At 42.4% G+C, this 16,487-nt stretch overlaps 1 protein-coding gene across 5 annotated transcripts in view; it reads left to right on the top strand.

The window, feature by feature from the left end:
• The window catches only part of LOC114160069 (microtubule-associated serine/threonine-protein kinase 1-like), a 52,212-nt gene that overhangs the window by 28,952 nt on the left and 6,773 nt on the right, over positions 1–16,487 (top strand). For all 5 annotated transcript variants that reach the window (XM_028042459.1, XM_028042462.1, XM_028042463.1 and 2 more), the window contains 18 exons: positions 451–611; positions 3,485–3,560; positions 4,477–4,686; positions 5,591–5,692; positions 6,516–6,648; positions 6,739–6,806; positions 7,542–7,618; positions 7,715–7,923; positions 9,825–9,963; positions 10,039–10,171; positions 11,725–11,890; positions 12,525–12,626; positions 13,294–13,416; positions 13,539–13,648; positions 14,376–14,536; positions 14,636–14,865; positions 14,943–15,158; positions 16,123–16,352. In XM_028042459.1, coding sequence (XP_027898260.1) covers positions 451–611; positions 3,485–3,560; positions 4,477–4,686; positions 5,591–5,692; positions 6,516–6,648; positions 6,739–6,806; positions 7,542–7,618; positions 7,715–7,923; positions 9,825–9,963; positions 10,039–10,171; positions 11,725–11,890; positions 12,525–12,626; positions 13,294–13,416; positions 13,539–13,648; positions 14,376–14,536; positions 14,636–14,865; positions 14,943–15,158; positions 16,123–16,352 — 2,646 coding nt within the window. The remainder of the gene's footprint in view (positions 1–450; positions 612–3,484; positions 3,561–4,476; positions 4,687–5,590; positions 5,693–6,515; positions 6,649–6,738; positions 6,807–7,541; positions 7,619–7,714; positions 7,924–9,824; positions 9,964–10,038; positions 10,172–11,724; positions 11,891–12,524; positions 12,627–13,293; positions 13,417–13,538; positions 13,649–14,375; positions 14,537–14,635; positions 14,866–14,942; positions 15,159–16,122; positions 16,353–16,487) is intronic.

Genomic DNA, 16,487 nt, shown 5'->3' with positions numbered 1-16,487 from the left:
CCAGGATTTGTGCGCCCTTTTCGTGACAAAAGAGTTGTTCATCCGGCCTCCCGTTTTGAATTGGCCTGTCACTTTTGATGAATTGGCGATCGATCTCTTGGCGAAACGAATAATTGGACGAGGTCCAGCGTCTCTGCTCTGATGAGGCCGAACTGATTTGTTCGGCTATATGAATATTAAAAAAGGCTGGTGATGGACAGATTGGTGAGGCTCACAGGGAGACTTCATTAACGTTTCAGCTGCGCTCTGTCATCCTGCTGAGGGGCTACAGACGCTGTAATTATATACCTTTCAAAGCCTCGTTTATTTTGCCTCCTTCCAAGAACATTAGCTGCCGCTCATTTTCTGGCACGTCATTTCTCTAATCTCTCCAATTCGGGCTACGTCGTGTTCTGCCCATTCTTACCCTCTTTTTTCCCTCCATTTTCTTCTTCTTCTCTGTCCATCCAGTCGTCCAGCTCCTCTCAGGAGCGGCTGCACCAGCTGCCCTCCCAGCCCACCATGGACGAGCTCCACTTCTTATCCAAGCACTTTGGCAGCACCGAGAGCATCACGGACGACGACGGGGGCCGCTGCTCCCCGCGCATGCGCCCTCGCTCCCGCAGCCTCAGGTCAGCAGCGCCGCCAGCCGCGCGCCGGCAGTTAGAGACAGCGGTCCGCCGCCAAAAACACTCCCCCGCCCGCTTTGTTTCTTTCTCAATAACGTTCCGGAGTGAACAGAACGCTAAGTTGCCTCTCTGTTAAGAAACGGAGCAGTGCTCGTTTACGTAGACATGAATACGCTTGTTTAATTCTGTCGAGGCTAGCAGCCAGTAGCAACTGACGTCAGAATGGGAATGAGGCGAAACTTTGCTGCGACTGCTAATCATCACGAACCCGTCCTTCCTTCTCTGGACTCTGATACTGACAGTGACTCACGGGCTTCTGTGGGTTTTATTGGGATTTTATCTGCCAGACCTACAGACTATTTCATCCTTGTATAGTGAAAGGAAAATTAGGAATGTTATTTTGTATTTTCTTTGCAAATAAAAATCTGTAAGTGTGGCATTCATTTATATTCAGTCCCCCAAAGACAGTACTTTGTAAAAACATTTTGGGATACCACTTTTTCAGCTTTCCACATGTGGACACCAAGGGCGTAGGTTTGGTCTAAGTTTTGGTGGGACCTTACAACTTACTGACCCGCCGCTCCCCCCGGACCGACCATTTTTGACCAGGGGGGGGGGGGGGGGGGGAGGCACCACATTGGTTTAATAACCCCCTCCCCCCAACCATAACCATAACTTGATCATACATCTTGTGTATACAACCAGATACAGTCATACTCAGCAGATCACTTCAAGAACACTTTACTTTTTCATTTTCAAAATTCAGCAAACATTACAAGTAAGATCAAAAGAAATATCCTCTGGATCTACTGATTATACAACAAACACAATTGCAGATAAGAACAAAAAATGACTTCTTGCACTTCAGGAAAAAGATCCAATTGTTGAGATATTATTGCGTGATAGATATCTAACTTATGGGTCCACTCACTGTACTTACAGCCGAGGTAGCGAAATAACTTCTAATGTCTGTCGTCCTTTTCTTTTTTGGTGGCGACATGGTCTCGGAGACTCATAGTAAATGTCAAACTCAGAAGGAGACGCGTTCACTGTCAGCACCATGGACCAAGCTTCCGTTCCGCGTGTGGCCAGCTGGCCGCCGCCTGTTGCAGCTAATCAAAGAACGTAGATCCACGTTCTGTGAGCCAATAGCGGGTCGTCATAGTTCAGAACAGCGAATTTTAAAATGAATGCTACCACTGCGTAGTATATTGAAATATTAAACTAATCAATGTAGATTTTCGTTTATTTATTTTGTTTTTGTTAAAAAATACATATGTTTTTTTTTTATTAATATGGCAAAAATTGGTTGGGACTATTTTATATCCCTTGAATATTGGTCGTGACATGTCACGACCGTCCATACCCAAACCTACGCCCATGGTGGACACTAATATTTTTGCGTATTCTTCTCCAGAAATTTAGACATATTTACATACATCAGGGCTGCCAGTGTCAAAGCGTTAAAGCATGTGATTAATCTAAAAACATTTAACCTACTAATATTACATAATGCAGATTACTTATTCTGACCTAAAAGCATCTCACCTAAAGTCTTGCTTAGTTAAAAGCAGCGCACTGAAGGGTCTTGTACTGCGGTCAACAATGGAGAGTTGTAAACGCGACTGAAAAGATGAGCAAGGAGAGTCAGGCTGGTGAGCTCAGCGGCAAATTTCACTTTAAAAACACAGCGATGGACGTTTGGATAAAAGCAAGCTAGCATGTAGCCTGCTCATTAGAACTGTGAATTATCCTTCCACCGAAGCTCAGCCAGTTTATAGTTAACATTTCTAGATTATGTTTGATGCAAAATAACTTTTTTTTAACCTTCCTGAACACGAAGACCTAGAAAACTGAGATGTTTGGTTTGAGACAAGAGAACATATTCTTAAACCTTTTGGGGGGGGGGGTTAAAACATGCATTACAACCAAAGTTAAGCATAGCGATTAATCGTGATTAATCACAGCGCTAGTGTGGTTAATCTGATTACATTTTTAATGAATGAATACAGATTCCTGCCACGCCACAATGTTTTCCCTCCATTTGAAATGCTCCACTTGTTTTGTAGTTTGGTCAATCACCACAAATCACAGTAAAATTAATTGATTTTATGGTTGTATCAGCAAGAATTTTGCTTGGCAATAAAGACTAGTGTTGCTTTAATCATGACCTTGATCTGTTTCTAACCTTAATCAAACATATTTTCAGGATTAAAGATTATAAATGACAAGATGAACCAATCAGAACGCCGTATGAGATTTCAGATCTAGGTTTTTTGTAAGCCTTTGTGCTAATGGTAGCTGATTATGGTTTCTCTACAATATAAGATAGGAGGACTTGAATCCATAATTGTGTTTTTTTAAGTCTTCCTGCCATGAGTATTTCTATCTAAGCAGACTTGATGTTAGACAGCGTGTGTTTGTGTGTGTAATAGATAATGACTGTATTTCTCCCTGTTATGTTAGCGCTTAGCCCTGCTAGCATGATGCAAACAGCATTTACTCTCTGTGTTCTTTCCAAAATGGATATTCTAACCGTAACAACTTAGAGTTGCTAATTCTTTTCTAGTTCCAAAAAAAAAAAAAACAGCCATTTTCTGTAGAAAGTTTAGCTAACTCCCAGCCTGAATTACCGTAGACGTCTTTGTCTCTCCTGGAGAATCCATTTCTTTCGAAGTATCTTGTGACTCATTTACCGCACTGCTAGTAAAAAAGCTAACTTCACCTAACTTCTTTCCTTGGTAAAAGTTTTCACACTGAAGAGAGTAGCGTTGGGTCCGTTGAAGCTAAAAAAGACATTCTGGACACCGGCTGATTTCTCAGTGCATTTTTGTTTAAAATGTTGTAATATTTTGAGGTGTATTTCCCTCTTCCAGCCCGGGACGCTCCTCCTCCTGCTATGACAATGAGATCGTCATGATGAACCATGTGTACAAAGAACGGTTTCCAAAGGTAACTCTCGCATATTCCACAATACGTTTCTTCTTCACCGAGAATGAAACCAATTGTAATTGGTTCTGTTCCAAAATAATTGCTTTATCTTAAAGCAATAAAGCAGAATTTCAGTATGACAAATCCTATAAAACACATATCCTTCCTGCTTGAACATCAGATCCAGTGAGGGGAGCTCAGCCTCTGATAAAACCCTATGAAATCATATTAAGCGATGATACAAATGCTACTTATTCAGGGACAATATTAAGTTTGCTCTCTCCCACGGGTTGGCAGTGGCGCGCCCTAAACAGGGTCTGTGGGGCCCATTGCCCCCTTCTAAAAAATGTTGGCCCCCTCTGAGAATAATGTTAAAGTCATACAAAGGCATACAGAGTCATCTTGTTTAATCAAGACATACTGTAAACCCATATAAATATTTATTGGGTTTATTGTAAAACCCAATAAACATTTACACAATTAAAAATAAAATGTAGAAAATTCAATAATATTAAGAAAGAAATATTATTCCTTTTAGTGATTTTCTTCCCCCAAACATTTTAGCTGTGTCCTCATAAAAAGAAATGTTTACTGTGAACATTGTGCAGCTCTGAACTGTTTGGTTTTCCTACCTCATGCTTTCTGCCTGAGGTTAACGTCAGGAGGACGTGAGCTGAAAGCTTTTACCTTGATAAAAATCACACTGATGATTTCATCGGTAATAGAAACGTTTTGTTTTTCTGGCTTCTTTTTCATAAAAGTTGATTAGCAAAAACAGACATCGCGATAAAATCAGAATATATGGCAGAGTACAACCATCGCAATGACGCTTTGTTGGCTTTATAGGAAAGAATCTTTTCTTCTTTTTTTTAAACCACATCCTGGGTCATTAATCTTTCCACTTGTTATTGTTTCTCTCTCTGTTTGTTGTTGCCAGGCCACGGCGCAGATGGAGGAGAGGCTAGCCGAGTTCAGCCACGCCTTCTCACCTGAGAGCGTTCTTCATCTGGCCGACGGGGTCCTCAGCTTCATCCATCACCAGATCGCCGAGCTGGCCAGAGACTGCCTGGCCAAATCACGCGAGGGCCTCATCACTTCTGTCTACTTCTTTGAACTGCAAGAGAACCTGGAGAAGCTGCTTCATGATGTGAGTTCAAAATAATGCACTGGCATGCAGCTAGTAAAAACAGATCTTATTGGGTATTTTGTAAAAGCGCTCTTTTCTCCGTTTCATTTTGTAATGTTACAAACGTAAACTTTCATATACATACAGGGATCTTATGTTGCAGAGCAACACAAAGTAGTCCGTGTCTATGAAGTGGAAAAGTACAATGGCGTATTAGGGTCACTGTAAATTGGCAACGAAAAAATTCAGATATTTTGAGATTAATTTCAGAAGTTTTCTATAAAAAAAAAAAAAAACTTATACATTTCTGAGTTTGAGAAGTTGAAAATTTGCTAGAGAAAACTCAGAAATATTTAGATGAATTTCAGGAATTTTCCAGAAACAACAAAGAAATGTTGAAAATTTTCCAGAGAAAACTCAGAAATTTTGAGAAAGGTTTTGAGTTTTGGAAATTTCCAAGTTTTTTCTCAAAGACTTCTGAGATTTCTTTGGCGGAAATGTACCTCTCTTTTATACATCTACCATGGCCCTAATATGGCGTCGTAGAAAATAAATGATTCATGTATTCCTTTTCACTTGCAAATAAAAATAAGGAAAATATGGGATGGGCATGCATATAGTGGCGCAAAAAAGTGTTTGCCCCCTTCCTGATTTCCTTTTTTTTTTTTTGCATGTTTTCCACACATTTTATTTGGGGCATGCTAACTTCTGCTCTCAGCTGCACATATTTTAAACTGTGATACAGAATTTGAAGATCTCACTGTTCCACAAAATCCACATACCGTAACACTTTATCTTTTGCTGTTATTTTGCATTTCTTTTCTTCCCTCATGGGTGATCATGCCTTTCTTTTCTTCCCTTTGCACAGACTGCTGTTTTTAACTACATTAGCGTGTTTGTGCCACTTTCTCTGTCTCTTTCTCAGGCCTTCAAGCGCTCTGAAAGCTCTGAAGTAGCCTTTGTGACGGAGCTGGTGAAGAAGCTTCTAATCATCATTTCCCGACCTGCGAGGCTCCTGGAGTGTCTGGTGAGTTTCATTTAAGTGCGATGATCCAAGACCTTCTTTACAAGGCGTCGGCCAAGCTCCCGAGACTTGAGGTGGAAATTGATTTTTTCTCTAAATAAACACGAGCCCGTGTGTTGATTTCTAAGCCCATTACAAGTTTTTAAGTACCGTAATCTATTACGCATGAGGAGAGGAGAGGCTTTGGAAAATCAAAAATGGGGGGAACCCCATAGGTTGAAGGCTGTTTGTGCAGCCAGAGAAGACATTTGCATTTAGATTAAAATTCGTCTTGCTGCCGTGCAGCAGACCTGCTGATTGGCTGCTTTCCAGTCTGAGTCGATCGGGCCGTGACCGTGGCGTCGTTTGAGGCGTGTGTTTATCCGTGGAGCGCAGTTTGACTGTGTCTCAACGCTGCAGCCCTGCAGGACGCGCTCCATGCCGGATTGGTTTCGGATTGGCAGTCGAAAAAGAGTGACAACGCGGAGACGAATTGATCACGCAAATCACACGCTCGCGACTTATTAGCGTTGGCGCATTTGTGCGGAACCATTTGTGTTGGCGAGGCATTTCAAATCTTAATAATGAACTTAAATAGTAAATTAAAAAATATATATATATATTTATCTCTTGCAGTACATGTAGTTATCCCTCATAATTTGAGCTCTGGCCTAAATTCACAAGGGATTTAAATACATTTAAGTTTAACTATATAACTTCACAGGAAGCTCAATCCCTAAGTTGATTTCAGAAAGCTTTGAATTTGTTGCTCCTTAGTGTTATTACAGAGTGAATGAAAAAATGTCTGCTAGTTTACAGCAGCTTATTGAACGGCTCTGGTCCTCAGGAGTTTAACCCAGAAGAGTTTTACCATCTCCTGGAGGCAGCGGAGGACCATGCCAAGGAGGGTCATCTGATGAAAACTGACATTCCCCGTTACATCATCAGCCAGCTGGGACTGACCAGGGACCCAGTACAAGGTTGGGGACCAAAAGATTGTAAAAAAATAAAATAAAAAAAATCCCCAGTTTGGAAAGAGAATGACTGACCACTGACTTGTCTGTCATCAGACATGGTGAAGCTGGAAAGTTACGACAGCGAGGGACCAGTGACGCCTGAAACAGACGACTCCACAGAGGTGAGACCAAAATGTTTCGTCAGTTCTACAGAACAGCGCCTCCTGGTGTTGGAGGACCTGCTGAAGATCAGGAGGAGGGAGGAATAGTTAGTGATGGATGGATGGATGGATGGATGGATGATGGATGGATGCTAATTTTTGGATAATGAATGGATGGATGGTAAATGGGTGGATGAATGATGAATGGATGGATGATAACTGTTCAGTTATAAGTATTAAACTCTTTAAATTGAAACATGTTTCCTTATCTTAACCAGTCCTTCCATACTTTTCCATCCTTGGAGCATGGAGAGATTTTCCATCCCATATCCTAACAACTTTCCCTTTCAAACACTTCTCACATTTCCATACAGTGAAGGGTTGCTTTGAAAACTGCTTTTGCATTCATGAAACATTTTGCACGAAGAGGCTAATAGATAAAAAAAAAAAAGAGGCATCTGTTTTAGAATTTCCTCTCTTTTTATTTCCCTCAGACCTGTTTGAGTTACTTTATTACCCTGTTGCCCCATTTCCTAATGACTCTGCATGGAAGCAACCAATTAAGCTAATTCCTGCTGGCATTCAGAAACCTGGATCACTCTGGGCTTTCCTTTCAGCATTAGGCAAGCTTCCAACTTAAAAAAAATGTTGTTTTTTTTTTTACATTCTGAATCAACAGTTTTAGCATTTATACAAATAATTTCTGCTCACCCTGAATCCCATCCATCACAGCAGCTGCTCCTCTGTGATCCACAGGGAAAAATCAGAGCAATAAAACCTCCAGGAGAAGCAGACTTCCAGACCATCAAGCTGATCAGTAACGGAGCGTACGGGTAAGCAGCTCAACGGAGCATCCTCTGTAGTCTGTCTGCCTTAAACAGAAGTGAACCAGGCGTCTGTGTGTGCATGTGTGTTTACATGTGAACCAGCGCCGTGTACTTGGTGCGTCATTTGGAGACACGCCAGCGGTTTGCCATGAAGAAGATCAACAAGCAGAACCTGATCCTGAGGAACCAAATCCAGCAGGCGTTTGTGGAAAGGGACATCCTGACGTTTGCAGAGAACCCCTTTGTCGTCTCCATGTTCTGTTCCTTCGAAACGCGCCGCCATCTCTGCATGGTCATGGAGTACGTGGAAGGTGAGCGCTTGGAGACGGAGACTGGGATGTACAAGCGTTTGGAAGCGTCTGAGAAAGAAATCTAGTTTGTAATTAGTTTATAAACTATTTGTAAGCTTTTCAGAAGTTGTCTCTAAAATTTCAACCCATCATTTTTAGGGAGGAACCAATTTGTTTCAGACATGTAGATGTGTCTTTACTATTCATTCTTCTTATACTGTAAAACTTATTTAAAAAACACGTAAAACCAAGTTAGTTAATATCGCTTAGATTTCGGCCATGTTATTCATACATTTATAAATCTCATGGGTTCAAAGTAAATACTCAGTTAGCAAGATAAGTATTTTATTAACAAATTAAATATTTAGTTACAAACTAAATATTTAACTATCAAACTAAGTATTTAGTTTACAAACTAAATATTTAGCCAGCAAGCTAAGTAATAGGTTTACAAACTAAATATTTAGCTTTAGGTTTAATAAAGGTTTGGAACTAAATATTTCGCTCCACATATTTAGCTCCAAACTAAATATTTAGCCAGCAAGCTAACTAAACACACTGAAAATATGACTGAAAAATAAACCCTAGTTTTTTCTCTCTTTTTTAAGGCTAAATAACCTAAATTATTGCTGTTAAGTTTTGATTTTGTAACTTTGCAAATGACAAGCCCATATGTTTCTTCTTAGGAATCACTGTTATGCACTATTTTTGTTAGCGAAGGAGGGGAAAAACAACAAATGCCTTTAGGCTTAAGGCTTTTGTTTATAATGTGGAAAAGTTGAAACGGCGTACTCACTTTTTGGAGGCGTTTTATTTTAGCATGAAGAGTTGCCGGGCAGATTAAGACCTCCAGGCAAATCCTCAACTGGCTTTTACAGTTCTGCTATTTTATAACTGCCTGCAAAATGAGCCATCAGTGAGTCCAACCTCTACACACAAAAGTGAGCAGTTTTTCTATTGCATTCACAGGTGATTGTCTGGGTTATTAACGTCTGAACACCAGATGTACCAATCGTCCTTGAGTCACTCCATGCAGGCTGACTCAGAGCAGCCATCTTCACTTATAGACTAATAATTACTCACTTTTCTGTCCTGCATTTGGACTGTTGCACTTTCTCTTAGGTGGGAGGTTTAAAGGTTTGGGTAAGGAGGTGTTTACACCAGCCCCGTTTAGCTCGCTTTTATCCGCCAACTCTTGTCTGTTTGCCTAGAAAGTCCGGTTCGTTTTAAGAGGTGTGAATGCGTATTCTAACTTTGAACCAAACCAACTCTGGTCCGCCCGCAGCCTAGGTCTTCATTCTATTAAAGTAAACTATGAAGTGGTACAAGTTAATATGTCGACGCAACCAGACTGCACATGTCTTCAAAAGCAGGAAGGGGACAACAGCACATGGCATTCTGGGTAAATACAACAAAAACAAACGTGTGAGTCTACTGCCAGCAGGAGAAATGGATCGCGGTCTTTGACCAAAGACAAAAGAAAAATCCTACAACCGATGAAATCTGAAGCTATACCTTTTTTTTCCCATTTCATAAAGAAGGAAGTTTCACTCGCGTCTTCTTCAGAGGTTTTAGTGTTGTTTACTTCAGTGGTCCGTGGTGCAGCGCCACCACAGGCGAGGAAGGGGAACAGATTTTTCAAAGGGTTCGCGTCGTTTGACACAGTGCGGTGTGAAAGTGAACCGGAGCAACTGAAAGTGTAGCAAGTGAGAATGAATTGCATTTATTAAAGGAAAAAAGGAAAATTTCTGTATAAATGTAAAAAGCCATGTTTTTAAAATGTGTTAAGAAACAATACATTTTTTCGAAAGAAAAAAAAGTGTTGTAACTTTAGTCCCCAATCGAAGCGAGTCTATGGGAGTACCAGGTGTGAAAACGCCCTGAGAGAGAGACTGAAGACACTCTGGGTTCTCTGTTTGCAGGAGGGGATTGTGCCACTTTGCTGAAGAACATCGGGGCTCTGCCTGTGGAAATGGTGCGCATGTACTTCGCAGAGACTGTCCTCGCGCTGGAGTACCTGCACAACTACGGCATCGTCCACCGAGACCTCAAGCCTGACAAGTAAGGCGGAGTTGCTTCACCTCGAAACGTTGCTGAAGTGTTTAAGGTGCTTGATTGCGTGTTTTCTATTCACAGCCTCTTAATAACGTCAATGGGACACATCAAGCTGACTGACTTCGGTCTGTCTAAGATCGGCCTGATGAGTCTGACCACCAACCTGTATGAAGGGCACATAGAGAAGGACACACGGGAGTTTTTGGATAAGCAGGTATGTGTAGAAAAATGGAGAGGGATGGAATCCGTCTTACATGATGCAGCACCAGTATGTAAAACAAATCATATCATCTCACTGACAAATGTTTTAATGTGTCCATCTGTAAAATCCATGTTTTTGAAGGGGAAATTCCCTTTTTCTGAAATAAAGTGAAGTGCAACCAGCTGCCTCGGAAGTCACATAACTGGTCCACTTGTTCGTAATTTTATTAAAGCTAAAGAAGTTAATTTGTAAAGAAAAAAAAAGAGAATTTAAAAGAAAGAAAAAAGAAGAAAATCCTTCCAATGTTTCACTGGCGCACAATAAAATCCAATAAAACCTGTCAATTTTTAAGGTTTGACATTAAAAAAAAGAAAAATGCAGAAGAAATATGAGTAATTCTGCAACACTTAAAGGGTTAATGTTATGTGTTTTCCTGGCACATAGTGACATTTCGTAGCATAATTAAGTAACTCTGTTACCTTTAGTTGTTATAAAAATGCTGTATATATCATATATGACTTAAGAGAAATTTTACTTTCTGATTCAGTGCCTTGAAATTGGGCCTATGTCTCTTTAAAAACTGCTTTCTGAAACTCCGCCTTAAGAAAGCTATCACATCGCTCCTCTATTAACCCTTTAACAACCAGCATTTCACTGAGAAGTAAACCAGATGTTTGCTAATTGCTGTTGGCTAGTCTGAAGGAGCTGAGTGGGGGAGTCAAACGGGAGGGCTGCCCTGTGAGGTGGAAGCTTGGAAACCGTTAGCTATGCCTCAAAAAGAGGAGGAGCTGCACCTTGAAGGTGGAGCTAAGTCCAAGTAGGCGTTTTGCACAGCTGAATGGTTGCCATGGGAGATTAAAGGATTTCTCAAACATGCATGAAATAGTCCAGGCAACAATCCAGGTATGGTTCTGATGAGAGAATAACATTATAACATGATATAAAACTCAAAGAATTGCCTGCTCCTGTAAAAAATATAACTCAAATTCACAATGTAACTGCCATTTCTGTTATTTTGCCAACAACACAGGGGTAGACGGTTTCATTTACGGTCCAGTCAAACTTTACACATAAGGGGATGCTTTGATGTCTTCCTTTTTCTGTGAAAAGCTATTCCCCTCTCGTTGTGCGGCAGGCATATTTGAAGCCTGATAAAATGAGACCTTTAGCGGCTGGCGGAACAATAGAGCAGTATTTCCGCCAGCCGTCACAAACGCACGCCGTCTCTTTTAAGCGCGGCTTTATGTTCTTTTATTCTCTGCTCCTGCTTTGAACACCTCATTATTTCCCATGCTGTAGACAAAAAAAATCTGCTAGCGTTCAATGCACGCCCATCTGCACATAAAAACGCACACCAGTGGGGCTTTCATCTAGTCTTGGCATCTGCAAGGGGATTTTACTTGACCAGACGTTGCGCTTCTGTAGGTGTTGTACCTCTACTGCAACATATTAGTCCGAGACAGGTTGAAGGAAAAGCACACACCTCTATCAGTAAAGCAAGACTGAGAGGAACTGTCACAAAATAAGGTAATAACTGATTCAGTCGAGTCTTGTTCCTCTTTTAGATGTGTGGAACCCCAGAGTACATCGCTCCGGAGGTGATTCTGCGTCAGGGTTATGGGAAGCCAGTGGACTGGTGGGCAATGGGCATTATCCTGTATGAGTTCCTGGTGGGTTGCGTGCCTTTCTTTGGAGACACGCCAGAGGAATTGTTTGGACAAGTCATCACAGGTGAGGGATCCCACGTCTCCGTAGCTGCGCTTCCATTGAAAATGTTGTCGATCTTCTGCTGATGTTGGAAAAACACCGTCCATCCATTTTCTAACACCCTTGTCCCTAGTGGGGTCGGGAGGGGTGCTGGTGCCTATCTCCAGCTAACGTTCTGGGCGAGAGGTGGGGTACACCCTGGACAGGTCGCGAGTCTGTCGCAGGGCAACATAGAGACATACAGGACAAACTTGGAAAAACACAATCTCACAATTGTGGTGTTTCCATTCACTGAGAAACTGGATCAAAATCCCATGTGACTAAGAGTATTCACGCGATAAGTTATTAAAAAACATCATCCTCCAATTACTTCCTGTTGTCCTCTTCTTTGTGGTTTGAGCTAGTGGCAACATTCAGTTGTGAGAAGTGTTTCCATTCCAGTTTTGCAAAATAAACCAGTTTTGATATGACCTAAAACAAAAACCTCGTCGTACCACCAAAACTATTTATCCAAAAACACGAGTTCAAAATGTCAAATTGTGCAATTATACAGTGAATGGAAACGCGGCTGTTGACGTTAACATATGTCCTCCATGTGGATCTAACACAGGCTCTGAATGTAAATTGTACTCATCCTCGTATTGCTTCTTCGCTGCAGATGACATCGTGTGGCCAGATGGAGACGAGGCTCTTCCTGTGGACGCCCAGCACCTGATCTCCTCTCTGCTGCAGACAAATCCTCTGGTGCGATTGGGCACAGGTCAGGCGCCTTCCACTCCACACACAGCTTTAACTGCATGGTCTCGATGAGGTATTCTAATCTAACTCAGATTGAGCCCTGCAACTTTTCAATGCTTTTTCACACCTGGCACATTTGGTTTGCTTTAAACGGTTTCCCTCCATTTTTCTGGACCTTTTGTTCCGGTGCGAATACGCTGAAGTGAATTCCGGTGTAGACCAGTCGACCGGACCGAGACGCACTTTTCAGGTGGTCTTGGCAAGTCCGCTTTTGCTCCAAACTAAACTAAACAGGTGGACCAAAGGGCTTTCCTTATGTTAAACATGCTTGAATCAAATGAATGGAACTGTAACGTCTGTTTCGCTCATATTCGGACTCAAAGTACAATGTACGATTTGGGGTTTGAATGTTGTTACTGCAGCATTTTGTAGCACAGCACTTTCAGACTGTGTTATATGTACGCTAGCTTCAGCAAATGGTACACCATTGGCTGAAGTACCACAGGGAGTTCTTCCTGGGTATCTTAAACCCAGACGGGCTGTCGTCGTGCATTTCTGATTGTCAGCTGAGTTTAGTCAGACAAGTCAGGTTCTGTTGGGGTCAGAGTCCGCCTGCAGGCTTTCGGGCCGCATTTATCGCCTACCTGACTGTCCGTCTTCTCCTGCGTTTCCCTCCCCATGCCCTGCAGGTGGTGCTTTCGAAGTCAAGCAGCACTCATTCTTTGCAGAGGTGGACTGGAACAGCCTGCTGAGACAGAAGGCTGAGTTCATCCCTCACCTGGAGTCAGAAGAAGACACCAGTTATTTTGACAGTAAGTTCACCCCGTAGCATTCCTGGAAAAGCGGTATTCAAGTCGAAAGTTTGAAAGTCTGCTGAAACGGATCATCAGACTGGTAAATGAGTCCAGTGAAATGAATTCCTTCTTGTCCCCAGCTCGGTCGGAACGCTACCATCACGTCCAGTCCTACGACGAGGATGACACCAACGACGATGAGCCGGTGGAGATCCATCGCTTCTCGTCCTGCTCCCCTCGCTTCAGCAAGGTCTGAACCCGTCAGAATCAGTGCCAGTTAGACGGTTGCGTTCACCCGTTATGAGCATCTCAGAATTCTGACTTTTTTCTGGGAATTCTGACTTCTGAAGTCAGAAAAAAAAAAGTTTGAATTTTACTTTAAAGTTGGAATTCTTTTCAGTGTTCCTAATCCTCTTCTATAAGCAAGTATAGTTGGGGGTGATGGTGTCGTGTCAAGCAAAATTAGAAATATGTGGTGCTCTTGTTATAGAGACTACCAAATTCACCAGAAAATAAAACAAAAGAATGATTTCAGAAGGGCACCTTTTGTGTCCAGAGGAAAAAGGGCAGGTGCTCTAGCACCTCCTAATGTCTAACTTAGCACATCCCTAAAATGTAAATCAAAACAGCTTTTGAAGCAGTTAAACCGGGTTGAGAAGCCTCTCGAATGACTCAATTTGCAATTCTATTAAAAAGTTCTGAACTGTACTTAAATTCCAAGTTTGTGCCAGAAAAATTGCTAAGTTAAATGAATCCTTTTGATAAGAAAAGTTGTCAAATATCCCACCATACAGATGGTTGTGAATTTCTCAGGTATATAAATACTCTATTTTTAGGAGTATATGTATTTGAGTCTGTGTGTAGTAGTTTGAGGAAAACATTAAAAAGGCCAAAAATAATATGAGTGGATGTAAAATTCTGACCAGATTTTCTGTTCATTTCTAATCCCCTGACCGGATTGCTGCACCAACCTGCAGGTGTACAGCAGTATGGAGCATCTGTCCCAGCTGGAGCACAAACCCCACACTGTGACTCTACGGGAGCACAAGGTTCCCAGGGAGGACCGGGTAGCCAAGCGAGAAAGCTTGGGAAGCGTCACCCTACGAGACAAGAGCTGGAGGACAAGTTCACCGGAAATGTACACCAAAAAAACCTGGCCAAATTACGTTTAATTTTTTTTATTCATATTTTGCGATCTGCCGCTGATGCTCTAAGTGTGTTTGCCTCGCTTTTCTAGGAAGCGCCTGTCCTGTTCGGAGTCCTTTTTTACTGAAAGTGACTCCAGCCCGCCGTCCGGGGCTCGCAGGCGCTTCTCCGCCCTGATGGATATGAGCCGCTTCGCCTCACCTCAGGAGCTGAACGCCGAGCCGCCAGGTCCAGGGAAGCAGCCTCCCGTCAAGACCAGGGGGACTTCCCTGGAAGGGGCCATCCCCTCCCACGGAGACCTGAGGACGCTCCTTAAAGATGGTAGGGGCCACATGGCATCGGGTAAGGCCTTGGAGCGTCTATGCGCCATTTGGTTTCATGGTTCTGCTTTGTCCTAGACAAACTTTTGAGACCTGCCGACGCGTCGCTGCCGCTGCCGAGCAGTCTGGGTCTTCCTGATCTCCAGGGGCCCCGTGGGGCCGCCACGGACCTGGTGTTGCGGAGGGTCAGACACCAGCAGCTCTCGTCCGAAGGAGACAAGCGAAACTCGCGACCAGGAACTAAAGTCATCAAGTCTGCGTCGGCCACTGCTCTGTCTGTCATCATTCCAGCAGGTGAAGCCTCACTTTAGCTGCTGAATGTAACTTTTACAAAAAAATATTAATTCACGTTTGTTGCACTATCTCTATGTTGTGAAAATATGGCATGAGATAGATAATCTGTGAAAAAAATTGAGCTTCTTTTCCTTCTTCCGGAGCTTCCAGTGCTAACTAGCAACAACCAATCAGAGCTATGAGGAAGGTCTTATTGCTGTTAATCATGCTTATATACGCGCTGGCCACAGCTTCCCTCCCCATTGCTCTTTGCTACGTTACAGCTTCTTCCTAATAGTCATGTTAGTTAGCATGCCCACCGACGACTAGGCCTGTTACGATTGAACATTTTGCTATAAATTGTCACAGAAATTATTGCGATAAACAATAATATTGTTGTTTTGAGATCATTTTCAAGTATATTACTGGCATAGTAACGCAAGTACACCCTTCTCAAAGATCAATAAACTTTAATTTGTAAAGCACATTTAATACTGGAAATGGAAGACCTTTTGAACAACCAAAACAACAAATGAGGTAGATATTGACGTCTCTATAAGCAAAATTGCCCTCCAGAACGGGGGATGGCGGGGCCCAAAGCATCAGACTGAAGCCTTTCTTCATACAGTCTTTGGTAGAAACAAGGACACAAGAAAAACAAAATGAAAATGATCCAGCTTGCTTTAATTTATCATGTGATTAATTGATTTATTGAGCACTGCGACTGGTTTGCCAATAAACAGTTTTTCTGGAACAGTTGTTTCTCCATGCGTGTACACGAGGGTGATTGACGGTGCTAAGACCTTCCTCCTTGCTCTGATTGGTTGTTTCTGACCTGGCGGCGGAGGAGCTCGATCTAATCACAGATCATCTGTTTCATACCATACTGTCACAACATGGTGACAGTTTTAACAAATATGTAAAAAAACATATTTTTTACAAAAGTTACATATCGTAACTTTTATTCTGTCGTCTTTCTGCCCAGTGGAGCAGCACGTTGCGTCCCCACTGCCCAGCCCCATGTCGCCTCGCTCCCTGTCGTCCAACCCGTCCTCCCGCGACTCGTCTCCAAGCAGAGACTTCTGTCCCATGGTGAACGTCCTGCACTCTCCCATCACCATCCACCGCTCCGGGAAGAAGTACGGCTTCACCCTCCGGGCGATCCGGGTCTACATAGGAGACAGTGACATTTACAGCGTGCATCACATGGTTTGGGTAAGAGTAGCATAAAACCCACATAAAATCCTTTGAGTTTGTGTCTGTACTGTAACAAATTGCAAAAAAGTCGAAGCGTCAAAAAGGTATTTACATTTTTTGGAGATCATTTATGGTATACTACCCACTTCTTTG

The sequence above is a fragment of the Xiphophorus couchianus genome, chromosome 16, assembly GCF_001444195.1.
Source record: "Xiphophorus couchianus chromosome 16, X_couchianus-1.0, whole genome shotgun sequence".
In the NCBI taxonomy this organism is placed as follows: Eukaryota; Metazoa; Chordata; class Actinopteri; order Cyprinodontiformes; family Poeciliidae; genus Xiphophorus; species Xiphophorus couchianus.
The sequence above is the reverse complement of the archived record's forward strand: the minus strand, read 5'-3'. Positions and strand labels throughout refer to the sequence as shown.